The sequence below is a fragment of the Mytilus trossulus genome, chromosome 7, assembly GCF_036588685.1.
Source record: "Mytilus trossulus isolate FHL-02 chromosome 7, PNRI_Mtr1.1.1.hap1, whole genome shotgun sequence".
Lineage (NCBI taxonomy): Eukaryota > Metazoa > Mollusca > Bivalvia > Mytilida > Mytilidae > Mytilus > Mytilus trossulus.
The window spans coordinates 495,496-509,774 of NC_086379.1; the positions used below are offsets into that span (position 1 = coordinate 495,496).

General features: G+C 29.7%; 1 protein-coding gene across 3 annotated transcripts in view; it reads right to left on the reverse strand.

Moving 5' to 3' along the window:
- Positions 1–13,684, reverse strand: part of LOC134724455 (calcium uniporter protein, mitochondrial-like) — a 53,804-nt gene extending 40,120 nt beyond the window's left edge. For all 3 annotated transcript variants that reach the window (XR_010108429.1, XR_010108430.1, XM_063587471.1), the window contains exons 1-2: positions 13,509–13,684; positions 1,538–1,592 (exon numbers count right to left, since the gene is read on the reverse strand). Coding sequence is in view for 1 of the 3 variants with exons in the window: in XM_063587471.1 (XP_063443541.1) it covers positions 1,538–1,592; positions 13,509–13,619 (166 nt within the window). In the remaining 2 variants the exon portion in view is untranslated. The remainder of the gene's footprint in view (positions 1–1,537; positions 1,593–13,508) is intronic.
- Positions 13,685–14,279: the final 595 nt, after the last annotated feature.

The following is a 14,279-nucleotide window of genomic DNA, read 5'->3' on the forward strand; positions in this document are numbered from 1 at the left end:
TCGAGAACTGTGAAAGTGACACAGGTCACTCAAATTTGAATTTGATCTGTGTTTGTTGGTTATAAGTGTTGTGAATAAGTTTCATTTGTTAGGTTAAGACTAAATTAACAGGAAGGGTTTTGTGGGTGAGGTCATGGAATAAGTATGATTTGTAGGTGAGGAAGTCAAAGCTTAAAAGACTTCTTTTAACCTAAAATTGAAGTACCACAAAATAAGTTATTTAATCTTATTTCTTATAGATAACTGATACTTATATTGCTTTTTTCTCAAATTTAGTCTCGTTTTTTTTTTTTGTAATATTTTTTATATCGCTGTACTTCATGTAAACAGCCTCTTTTAGTAAAACCATTGATAATTTACAAGTACATGCACAGTGTAATCGGTGAGGATTGTAATACATGTAATTGAGATTTTATTTTGGCCATTATAAATATTGTAATAACATGTTTTTTATCTTTCAAAGAAAATGACTTTGCATTGATATGTAAAATTTCATGAGGATTATAGAATCTGACGTTACTACCACTATACATGAAATTCTTCAAATAACATTAAGTGCAAAGACATTTTGTTTTCCTATTCAACATATGTTATGTTTAGAAATAATGTGTGTGGTTTAGAAAAGGGATAATTTCTGTTAGAAATAAGAAAGTGAAAGCTTCAGTATAAACACAAAAGTCCTGCACAAGTTTCAAACGCTTACCTTCTTTCTGACCTTAAAATGAATGAAAATTTATAAAATGAAGCTTTCTGTATTGAATGGTACATTTATTCTACAAAAATAGTGAATGGATTGTTTCACAAAAATAAAACTTTGAATCTCAAATTTTGATGCTATTATTTGAACGCACCACATGCCGAAATTGCAATAATGAATGTAACTTTTTTGTAATTTGATAAAAAAATCAATAATATATCATTTAATGTATGCAAAATTTCTGAATTTACAATAAATCGTGTATCATGTAAAAGCATAATACATGATACATGAATACATTTGTATATACTTTGATAAAAATGTCCATTTTGAAAATATTTATATCAACACACTCAAAAGCTTAGAGTTCTTGAGTGAATATGAAATAGATTCCAGACTTATTTTAAAGCTAGAACCCTGGAATGAACTAAAACAATGTATAAATCACACATGATTATCACATCTAACGAAAGATGACAAAACAATGTATAAATCACACATGATTATCACATCTAACGAAAGATGACAAAACAATGTATAAATCACACATGATTATCACATCTAACGAAAGATGACAAAACAATGTATAAATCACACATGATTATCACATCTAACGAAAGATGACAAAAGGTATCATACTTATAAACAGAATCACAGCTTTAAATTTATCTTTTTTTTTAAATATTTTGTGTATACATTGCTCATTGTTGAAGTCCTTTGGTCTCTTGTGGTCTTAGAAGTTTTAAATTTCTCTGTCATTAAATCACTTGTAAAGATTTGTCTCATTGGCAATCATACCATATCTTCTTATTTTTACATATGGTTAATATATATACTCACCATCTTTAAACAATGCTGTTGTACAGTAATAGCTACATGGACAGACTGGCTCAAACTGAAATAGAGGACAAATTTATCATATATATCTTTTCTAAGGACACAAAATACTCAGCTGTTTAATTGAACAGTGTGTGTGGGTTCATGTGTTGTTACTTTTAAATGTCTTCTAAAAGAGTGGCGAAAGACTTACTTATTCAATTTAACTGACAACACATGATGATGGCAAACTATGAAAATGACAAAACACAGAATACAAAACACAACATAGACTTGAACTAATGATTGACCAACACCAACAACACAAAATATAAGGCTTGATTTCAGGTGCTCTAGAAGGGTATTGTAAAATTGTATATGACTCTTTCAAAATAAGATACATTTACATTTGAAATAAAGATTCAAACAATTAAAGTTGAACATGTTTGCTAGGATTTATTTTCATGATATTTTTCGACTCAGAAAAGTCGTGAAAGTAAATAATCAGCAATATATCTAGTTCATTTGAAGCATTTTCATTTCACTTTTTCTACTTTCACATTGACGAAGAAATTTTAAAATGATATTGATGCATCAGATTTCGGGAATAAATTAAACTCAATTGAATCATCTGTTTTTTTTTATCCAAATCTATTGTATGCTTGTTTTAGTAAGTATAGATATAAAAAGATGTGGTATGAGTGCCAATGAGACAGCTCTCCATCCAAGTCACAAATTGTTAAAGTAAACCCTTATAGGTCAAAGTACGGCCAACACAGAGCCTTTGCTTAAACCGAACAGCAAGCTATATGGGGCCTAAAAAATGACTAGTGTAAAACCATTCAAAGTTAATTAGTATTTAAGTTCAGAATGAGTTTTTATTATGTGTTTCCTCTCTGGCTTTGGCCTTTTTTTAGGATAGCTATTGCTCCAGCTACTTAAACAGCTTATACCAATTTCTCTCATTAAATCCTGGCAGTTAAATAATGAAGTTAATAGCACATGTGTTATATATAACACTTCAGAAGCATGAAAAGATCATCATTAATTTATAACCTTGTAACTAATCATACTCAATCAAAGCTTTATCAAGTAAGAATTAACATGACAATTATAGCAGACATCAAGATAATTAATAATTCAACTACACTCTTTCCTGATTAAAGGTGAAACAATAGGCTTTCTTATTGGTGCAGAAAATACCTATATACTGATCAATCTTAGAGGGAGATAACCTTGTCAGATTACTTATATCTCACCTATATCAAGACAGAAAGTGAAAAATATAGCATGTATAGTGTCTGCCATATTTCTAGACTAATCAAATCTTTTGTTAAGAAATAACAGTTGAGACCTAGCTTTCATCCCTTACTTAAGATGTTGGATCTTCCATTTCTGTATTCTTGAATTATACATAATATCTTATTTCTTTTCTATTTCTTTTCCTACCATTGATGGGATATTTAGCTCATTTATAACCTGTAATTGTTTCACTTAATCCTCATGATCCTATGGTCTCTGTTGGATCGGAACTGACTCTTTGACAAACATACCACATCTTCTTTATGTACAGTCATAACAATATAGTACATAAAGGACTTGCTAAATACCATCTATGTTGGTAGTGATATATAAGTCATGTCAATTGTAGAATACAATTTGTCTGGGTATTTATATATCATAGTATCTGTTTAATCACTTACAAAATAATTGGGGAAAATGTCCATTGGACACAGATGATGCTCCTGCTTGCAATGCATATAAGATTATAAAGAAATTTAACTGTAGAACTGTAAAAGTAACTATTCCCAAATTTGTACTTAATCCGTGTTTTGTAGTAAGAAGATCTAGAATTGTGTATAAGTTTCATAACCTTTAAATTGCTTGAGGCAAACTAAAGTTAGAAAACAGAGATTTTCCATTTGTAGAGGGGCAGAACTGACACTACCAAAATTCTAACTTGATCTATATTTTGTCGTAGTATGCATTGTGTATAAGTTTCAATAAATTTGTTTGAGGCAAACTTAAGTTAGAGAATGGAAATACATTTGGGACGTTACATACAAACGGACAAGGGTAAAAACTAATTAAAGCCCCCTCCGCTTAGGCGAAAGCAAAATAACACTACATGAAGCCAGAGTATCAATTTATCATCAACTTTGTCAAAACTCATTGCTATATATATATTTAAACTATATTAAATTTACGGTTACTAAGTACTGAGGGCCCATCGATTACAAATTTTAAATCAGGTATTACAAATGGTTACAATCTTAAAATATTTATATAAAGATTATTTAGTAGTTTAACTGTCTGAATGAACTTTTTGCCGACCGTAAGCTGTTATCTTTTTAAGTGGAATTTTGATAAATTAATAAATTGAAAGGTTTTTAAAGCGAAGACTGACTAAAAAGGCAACAGGGGGATTTTGCAAAAATAGAAACTCACATTTGAAATTTTGTGACAGCATAATTTGTATGCAGCAGTTCCTGAAATCATAAACAATGGTCTTGTATTTCTTCACATTTTTCAACAATGGCAATTATTGATGCAAACAAAATTTCTGACTATATATATACAATACATGTATCACTTTTTGTATTAAAGCCTAAAGCATGCAAGGAATTCTAAAAAATTAAACAAAATCCAATTGTAATCAACTCTTTTATCTTCTTGGCCATTTATATATTGTCTTCCTAATGAAACTTTACCAAGAACTATTTAATATTTTCCAAGAAATTTAAAAAATAACTTTCACATATATATCATGTTTATACAGTACATGTCTTCCTATTTATTCAACTTTTTAAAATAAGGTATTTTCATTTAGCCAACTTTTCATTTTTGTTAATAATTGGGTTGTTTGTTTAGTAATAATAAGGTGTCTTTCTAAAATTTGACAGTAAATTTGTTCCTGTATTTGTTAAATAAAATTAATTATGTATAATAAATAAATGTTTCATCATTTATACAGAAGAAACCGACAAATCAGTAATATTTTTATATTAACATTTTACATGTTTTATGAAAGTAAATATGACTGTCAGTCTGTCTTTTTTACTTTTTTACTTTTTTTTTTTTATAGTATTAATGAATGTTCATAATACACTAAATGTATGTTCATATTAAAATTAAAAGAAAACAATTTTTGGGGGGGATAATTGGAAAAAAGGGAGGGGGGAGAACAATAGTCCTATCCCCAAGCACCTATGACTTCTGACACCATTCCGAAAATTCCCCATTCAATAAATCTTTTACAAAAACCTTCCTACAACATTTTACATACTTTCAACCATGCTCTGGATGCCTGCGATTTCGCGGGTGTGTTCTAGTAAACATGATAAATGAATCAAGCTATTTAAAGAAATAATTATAAAAAAAATCTGCAAATTTAAAGGCAGTATTCCTCCAATAGCAAAAATATATCTGTATATCTAATAAAGATACCTCAAGTATTTTTATCTAGTGAGCTATATAAAATGATGTAGTACTGACATTATTTGATATAAGTTTAGCTGTTGGCATTCCATTGATAATTTAATGACAGAAACAGACATTGATATTGATTTGTTTGTAAACATACCACATGGTATTGTCTAACATACATTTATCTATACTAATATTTACACATGGTCACAGTGCAATAAGACCTCTAACATCTATGCATATCAGTATATATGAATATATTAACACCAAGAGGTCATTAAATGTAATTTGATATCTAGCATTTATTATGCTTTATCAAATTGATGATAGATGTCCTCCCTTCATTGTTGAACCCTAATATTAAGGCCAAATAAAATAGTATGTGTACATGTGGTTCCAGTTTCTAATAAAAAGTTAGGGAAGACAGGGAGGGATTTTTGTTTATTTTATGTAGTTTTTTTTACATTGAGTCTATGGGAGTAACAATCAGACTTTAACAGGTGCTTAATAAAAAATGAAAAAAAATCTTTAAGGGAGGCTTTTATTAAGACTAAAAAGTAGGGTTACGGTAGCTATTGGGTAAATGGAACCACACATATATTTTTATCTGGCCTAAGCATTGACCATAATATCTAAAACATACATTCTCTGGTTAAGATTTGGGTCATGCATGATCTCAGAATGAATCATTCAGGTTTTGGGGCAGTGCAGATACAATTATACAAAGTTGTTAAGTTTGCAATTTTTGATTAATTTTGTTATATTGCTTTTATTGTCGAACAAAGAATACACATGTAAGAATGATAATTATGTGTAGTTTTTATAATTTTTTTAAAGCTAATATTTAACATAAATTCAATTTTAGCAATGATAAAAACATCATGAAAATAGCTGAACTTCAAGTAAACATGCAAGTACAGTTGATTAATTTACTCTGTGATTTTGGTCTGGACCATTTATAGTATTGGAATCCAGAATAAGGCATGCTGTGTTTACAGCAGCCACTTCAAAAATGTTTGAGTTTCTGTTAGGGTTAGCTAGTTTCCGTTTGTTTAGGATAAATACTTAGGTATCGTTCGTCCCTCTTTTAAGGGGAACCACTAGTGGCAGGTAAATGATAATAGGTTTTCAGACTTAGTCATTGGCATTAGCATTATTAGATATATATATTCCATTGTCACATCTCATTTCCATTAAGATTATTTTGCCGCTTCCCCTCAGGAATGAGTTATTTACTTTGAAACTAACCTGCTTAGTTTACATGTTAAAGTTTGTGTCAGTTTAAGATAAACCACTTAAATAAATGTATGCATTTGTAAGGAGGGGTATTGATAGTGTAAGTTCTCATTTCCACAGAGATTGTTTGGTCTATTACATGTAAAAGTATTATACCATTTTATATTTTAATGTTCACACTTGCAATGAAGACAAGACCTATATATTTCTGTGTCAACAGTTTGTTATCTTATCATGTTCAACATGTTAATAGAATTTCTTTTCCAAAAAAAGGGTCCTTTAACTTCATATAAAATATGTACATTGTACTTATACGAGTTATATTATATAAAAGTATGTATTTAAATTTATTCTCTCCATGGATAGACAAGTGAGCTATTAAAGTTAACTTCTCAACCTTTCATAAATGTCTTATTTTCAATTCAAGCAATCCATTTAAAGTTTTCTTCCGTATGCAGATATTTACTTATCAAGTTATAAACCAACATGACAAGAATTAGTAATGTAATTTGTAAATATCTAAGTACAATTTACTTGAGTTTAATTTCAGTCCTAATTTAAATTATTGTTCATGCAGTTAAAGATCAATGATTTATGTTTTCAGAATTACATCACTATTTGAAGTTTTGTTGTGACGTGTTCTGTTGACATACGTTTATTGAGAATGTGTGCTGAAGTATGTCGTTATACATATATACTCCTACACATAGGTCACAGTTAAATAGTAAGGTAAATAAAAAATAAAGGGCATGCTGTAAAATTTAAACTCAAGATATGATAAATAAATATTAAAAATCTATATGTATGTATATGTATGGTTCATACCCGTAGCCAGGGGGGGTTCGGGGGGTTCGGACAAACCCCCCCTTGAAAACAAATAAGCACTGTTAAAGTCGATGTTCTGTTCGAATTGTGACTGTTAAAGTCGAGTTTGTGAGTCAAACGAACCCCCCTTTGGAAATTCCTGGCTACGGGCCTGTGGTTAAAAGACATTTCTTTTAAGATACAAGTGCTGTCTAGACAAAATAAACATCCAGAGACCTGATCAAAATAAACATCCAGAGACCTGATCAAAATATTCATCCTGAGACCTGATCAAAATATTCATCCTGAGACCTGATCAAAATAATCATCCTGAGACCGGATCAAACATTTTGAAATACATTTTTGAGGCCCTTTATATCTTGCTGTTTTGTAAGCCAAGACTCTGTGTGTGAACAATGAATGGTTTTTCTTTTCATGCTTTTTCAAATTATGACTTGCTCATTGGCACTCATTCATGTACCACATCTTCTTATATCTATGACATATATTATATTCCACAGGCTCCATTTTTTATCGCCAGTTTTATCTCCAGTAAACCCTCATTGCAAAAAGTATTTTGTACAAGTATCATTTACACTTTAGATAGATCTGCTTTTGATTATCAAATAAGAAATAACTCTTACTTGTGTAAAGAGAATCCTTGATAGGCAGTAAATTTAAAAGATTTTAAAACGAGTACAGCGTGTTCTAAGCAGATGGCTTTTAAACATGGAGGTTTAAAAAGTCATTTCATGTTAAATTTGTATAACTTTTTGCATCTGCCTTGTTTTTCTCAATGTCAAATCCAGCAACTGCTTAGATGGAATTTTTAAAATTTGACCCTCACATTCTGTGCACCTTAATATGTAAAATGATCAAGTAACATTAGCCATAAGTTGATATTTCATGCAGAACTTTAGAGGTGTTGCTGATTCCTCAGCATGCCTAATTAATTTCTGGCATAATCCTATGACTGGTGTTAAATATGAGATCCTACCCAGAAAAACAGATTGTTTGAAATATCGTGTATTGATTCACATAGATATTTCAGAGTGAAGCAACAACAATTTTGACGATTGGACATCATGCTACACTTTACAAAATACAATAAAAGTTTGAGATACTATGATAATCTAATTTAAAGCTACCAGTTGGGCAAAATGTGCTTTATGAAAATAATAAATGAAGAATTTGTTTGATGGACACAGATGATGCCCTGCTAATTATATTAAGGGATATAACAGTAAAAATGGGGATATATATTCAAATTTGTACCTGATCTTAGTTTTGTGATAATAACATTGTGTTTTACACAAATTGTATTGAGGCAAATTTAAGTTAGAGAACAGAAACAAATATATCTTCAATTTTTCCATTTGTTAAGGGGCATATATATATATATAACTCTAAAATGTTACAGTGATTCACTTACATGTAAAGTGAGTACACCACCCAAATTTAAACTCGATCCGTGTTTTGTGTTAAAATTTGTTGAAGCAAACTAAAGTAAGAGACTGGAAACGGAAAATTCAGCAATTTTCTATTTGTAAAGGGGCATAACTCTAAAAGGTAACAGTTATGCTATCAAAATCACAATTGAGAGACAAACTCAAGTAAGAGTAGAAAACAATTTTTCGACCATGGACAGACAAACAAACAGTAGAAAAAAGGGCAAAACTTAAAGCCCCTCTAAAAAGAAATACTGGATTTTTTTACAAGTTCTTGTGTATCAAATTTCTGGATGAAGTATCATGAGTATTTCCGAAATTTATCAAAGCCTGAAAAATCAGAATATAAAAATATTTAAATGTTAATTAAGTCTATTTTTATTGTTCTACAATATGAAACAAAACAAACAAAGATAATTTAATTATCAGATCAGTGGTCTATTAGATTGATGTTATGATGTGATTAAGTCCATTAAGTCGTTAGTTACACAATAAAGCATTTTGGCTTGTGGCATTATTCATTACCTTTTGTCCTTAGATTCTTAATTAGTTTTCTGTAGTTGTTTCACAGCTTCACAGTTCAATAAAGAGGTTATGCACAGTAAATAAGGTGAACATATATGTTATTTGAGGGAAGATATATGGTGGGGAAGCCTATTGCAAAATACTTGAAAAAAGTATACACCACTAAAAAAGTATGTTATACAGTCATTTGACAGTATGTTTTTCCCAATATTTCAATTCTTAAATAAATTAATAAATTTACCGACATAATTTAGAGAAAATAATTTTCAGTTATCTCCCTTGAAATATCTTTATTTTTTTATTTTTAAGAAGTGAACATGGAGTTAGTGCAGGTGTTTATTGTTCTTTTTAGGTAAAATAAGATGTTGCCATAAGAAACATTTATTTTGATGACATTTTCAATTTGAAGAAAAGTCAATGATTGAATTTCATGTTTTCTTATTTAAGAAAAATCGAGACCTTACTATATATATATTTATGATTTGCAACTATATGCAATAAAATAAAATCATTCATGTACTCTATTTTACACATAGTGCTCCACAGTTCTGATTCATGTATGACCATCTATTGTGACTCAAAGTACAATTGCCTCTGTGGGATGAGTCAGATAGATGATAGTGTTAGGGAAACAAGGTGTAATGCAATGGCCACTGAAATAGGTGCAAAAAATTATTTGAAAATTGAAAAAAAAGGAATTATATAATAATATTATGTAAAATATTATAAAAATATGATAACTAAGAAAAAAATTCTGCAACAATTATGTAAGCATATTGTTTTAATCATTTATTGATATAAAGTCTATTGTGTGTATACATGTACATGTACATTGTATATCAAAATGCATTTTTAGGAACATAAATGGAAAAGTTTATCTACAATGTATAATAGCCATTTGTCCAGCTAATGTGCCTTCCATACACTAATATGAGACAGACCAAAACATGAAAACTTAAATTTGACCAACTAACCACCAAAATCAGTCATTGACAATGTGAACCCTACAAATGAATACTAAGAGATGTGGATTATACATAAATGAAATATATGAGATACCAACAAAACAAACAAAACAATTCTGCAGAGCAACACACAGTGCTTAATATAGACATTTGTCCAATGTTCATATGATACAATATCTATATACATGTATTTCATGGGCATCTTGCAAGCCTTCAATGCGGGAAATTTGTTGTAAGAAACAACGTTTGTATTTCAAATGGTGTTCAACATGTTCAATAATAAATTCAATACTCAAATTTAATATTTCCAGTTTAATTAATAATCAAATCACATTTAATACAAATTTACAATCAATATTTAAATGAAGCCAATTAATGGTATAAATGGACTATTTTAATCAATTACGAGCAATTAACTACATAGCTTAAACAACATATATATCATGTTACTTTTGCATTCTTTATTGTATAAACAATGCTTGACAATAATTTGTCATTTTTTTACATGACAAACAACAAGTAACCTTGTCATGAATGTATAATGTCTTTCATGAAATAATTTGGAGAGAGGCAGACATAATTATTTTGCAAAATGAGTGATACATGTACACAGCTACTTTTGCATATATACAATGTATATAGGTACTATTTCTGTACTTAAAATCTGTAGTACTGGAAATTTACTTTTAATATTTAGGACTATTTCTTTACTATAGAATTATTGTAATAATATATGTTAATAAATCGTTTTAGAAGAAATCTTTAAAAAAAACTTAAGCTACATGTAGCACTGGAGGTAAGAGATGGTAATTAAGAAACCCTGAACACCCCAGTGTCATTCAGTGAAACACTCCCCTTTTTGCTGTAGGATTCAAAATCTTTACACATGCTTACAGTACACATAAACCTGTGCTACACTGATACATCAATAAATCTTAAATCAGCATACTCAAAAGGGACCTTGTCCTCATAAATCAAACATTTAGAAAGTAGATCTGTTAAGGTACATGTAAACACAATAAACTTGAGTTACTGAGTTCCAAATCTCTAGTTACAAATTGTCAAATTTTTCACCATTGTTTTTTTCTTGTTACATAGCTGCAGCACATAATATACTCAAAATATTAAAAATATTTATGAAAGTCTAAGAAATGATTCTGGGTCAATGGAGTTTTAAATGTAGATTACTGTAAATGTACAAACATTCGATGTCCTACAAACTGTTTCAAGTTTTCTTAGTTGCCATTACATTTAACATGATAAAGATTTTTTGTATAAAAACATGATAAACATGATGGAGAGTTGTCTCATTGGTACTCACACCACATCTTCCTATATCTATTAACCACATAATATCTGACACAGGAAAAAGGCTTTTGGAAATTGGAAATGAATACATGAATATACATGTAGCAATATTGGAAATGAAATTGTAGTTTTTTGGTTGAGAAATTATTTTTTTTTGGCCATGGTACAGTCTTCATTATAACAGTTATTGCCTTTCAAAAGCGTATCCCGAAATTCTTGATTAAGCTGCACAATATTAGGCAACACATATTTTTTCTTAAAATAAGAAGATTAACATGATTAAACACATGACTTTTAACACAAATTTCTAAGTTGTTTTAATTATGTAAATGAGATTTGTAGAAAATTCATCAAATTAATTTTTATAAAGTTTTGACCAAATTTTGTCATTTTTTTTTAATCAGGTTTCAGCTTTGTTCAACAAATTGTAACTTACATATTTATAGATTAATTTGGCTTCATGCATTGTGCTTAATCAGGTTAAACAAAATTACTTATGCAATTTTCAATGAAATTTCTGTTTCTTATTATTTGGAAATACATTACTTTAATAGGAAGTACTGCGAAATGCTTTTAAAGCAATTATTTTTTCTTACTTTGACATGTTTAGTTTTACTATGAGAACTACCAGAATAAATCAAAAGGTTTAAAAAATACCCAGAAAAATTCAGCTATAGATTTACCATTCTTTCTTATACCTGGAAAGTTTCATACTGCCCTTTCAAATATAAATGAAAAAATTTAATTATGACATGTATGATGATTAGCTTTTCTTCTTAAAATTGTAAAAGGGAGATAAGTTGGTTTTTTTCCAACCAATCCTGGATGGCATCTATGTACACAATGTGAGCTGGGATTAAATTTGAGAAATATGCCAACCTGTTTAATTTGTACATGTAGTCCCTGAGAATATTTTGCAGTATGTCCTGAAAATGTAAAAGGGAGATACTTTGGTGGATTTTGTTTAACCAATTTATGTACACAATGTGAGCTGGGATTGAATTTTAGCAATTTGCCAACCTGTTTAATTGTACACATAACCTAAGAACATTTGTTTTTGGTCCATTTCACTAAAATAATATTGAATGAAGGGACTTTAAATACAAGAAAACAAAATAACAATCCAGCTTCAAATTTTACATTAACCTTTGAGATGTCCAGTAATGGCTTACAAATAGGGATATAAGGTGTACGTAAAATACATTGCATATAACACACCTTATCACTTTTTGGAAATCTGTCCCGCTTGAACTTTTGATGTCATACAACAATCACTTTTCCTTTGTGGCGTCTGATAATATTAGTTACACAGTGTGCAATTGTCCTAATACAAGAATTTATCGGGTCAATAAAATTCATATCGGGTGAGACGGAGCCAAACCCGATATGAATTTTGTTGACCCGATAAATTCCGTATTAGGACAATTGAACACTGTGGAACGAATTTATCCTGATTTTGTTATATTACATATTATTATATTCAAATTCAATTTTAGGACAATATCAACAAATATATTTTGGATATTAAATCTAAAACTGTGAGAAAAAAAATAATATTAGGACTACAAAGCAACTCAATTGTTTATTGTTTTTTTATTAGGTCAATGATATAAGGGAGATAATTCTAATTGACGTAATAAATAAGGGAGATAATTCCAATTGACGTGATTAAAAAATGTACTGAAATTTATTAGGACAATATCAGCCAATCAAATTGCAAGAAATTACTCTAAATCAGGATAATTTCTATTATGATGTAAAAATTTTACAGAAACTTTAGTGACGTCAAGTAACTGTGTACAATTGTGGAATTTTAAGGTGTAGTAGTTCTGTTTTAAATAAGAAACAACATTATTCTTTTGAAATTAAAAAAAAAGTTAATTCATTTTCCCTCATATTGAGTGAATGATTCTTACACTAATTATTGCTAGGGAGTTGGACACACAGTTGCAATTATATGTAATCACATGGTATTTCAAGAGATATGGATTTCAACCTCATAAAAATAACATGAACAAGACAAGAACTTCAACTATGCCTATTGCTGTTTTGCAAGTTATGACAATTCAACAACTACCAACACGGTGGTTATATACAACATTTACTGATGCATACACAACAATGAACGAGTCAACGATAAATAAAAGAAACTTTTATCAGAACTTTTCCTTCCACATAGTTTAGAGCAGGGAGGAAATAGACCGGATCAAGAAACAAGGCTAAAATGGCACCTGAAGGGAGCTTTGTTATGCGCGTGGCAAAATGTAAAAATTGAGGATATACCTGTACAATTCTGTGCAATGATGATGATTTTACTAGTTTCTTGTGGTGCAGAAAAACTCGCCTGACAACCAAAGACAGTCCTCGAGTAGCCATCGCAGGAAAGTTTTGCATCACTGTGTAATCAAGAAGTCGATGACGGAAATGAAATGACGAAAATCCGATTGTAATAAATTGGTCAAATGCGGATGGAAATTGTATTATGCAAGGTTAACGGTAGCTATTGTTCTCAAATACTATAAATAAATGTTCTTTTATTCTACACAAGAGACGTTTAAACATGCATGATTAAACAAAATTATGGTGTCAATAAATTAAATCATGCATTGTAATAAATTACTTAAAGTTCTTCATTGGGCCTTTAATTGGAATAAAAATATGATTATTTTATCTAACATATCAATACAGACGCAGGAGTGCACACGCTGATATGTCTTTTTGACTGCTGTAGAATGAGGTTTATATATAATCACAATGATACTTGAAATTAAAAATCAAGGTCCGTGAGAGTTAACCATACTTAACAGTCATAAATTACATCTTACTAAAAGACAATGAAATTGAAAGAGTTGGTATTGCTTTTTTTCTTAAAAAAAAAGAATGGCCAACGGTATAGATACATGTATCTCTTCTTAGGAAGATCCCTTTGTAAAGGATCACACTGATTCAAACAAAAAATTCGCTGAAGCTGACATTATCAAGATGCTTGATTTCTCAGACTGACCACATATTTGTTAGGTTTGGAGGACGTGTTTTTCAACAGATTGTCGGCAT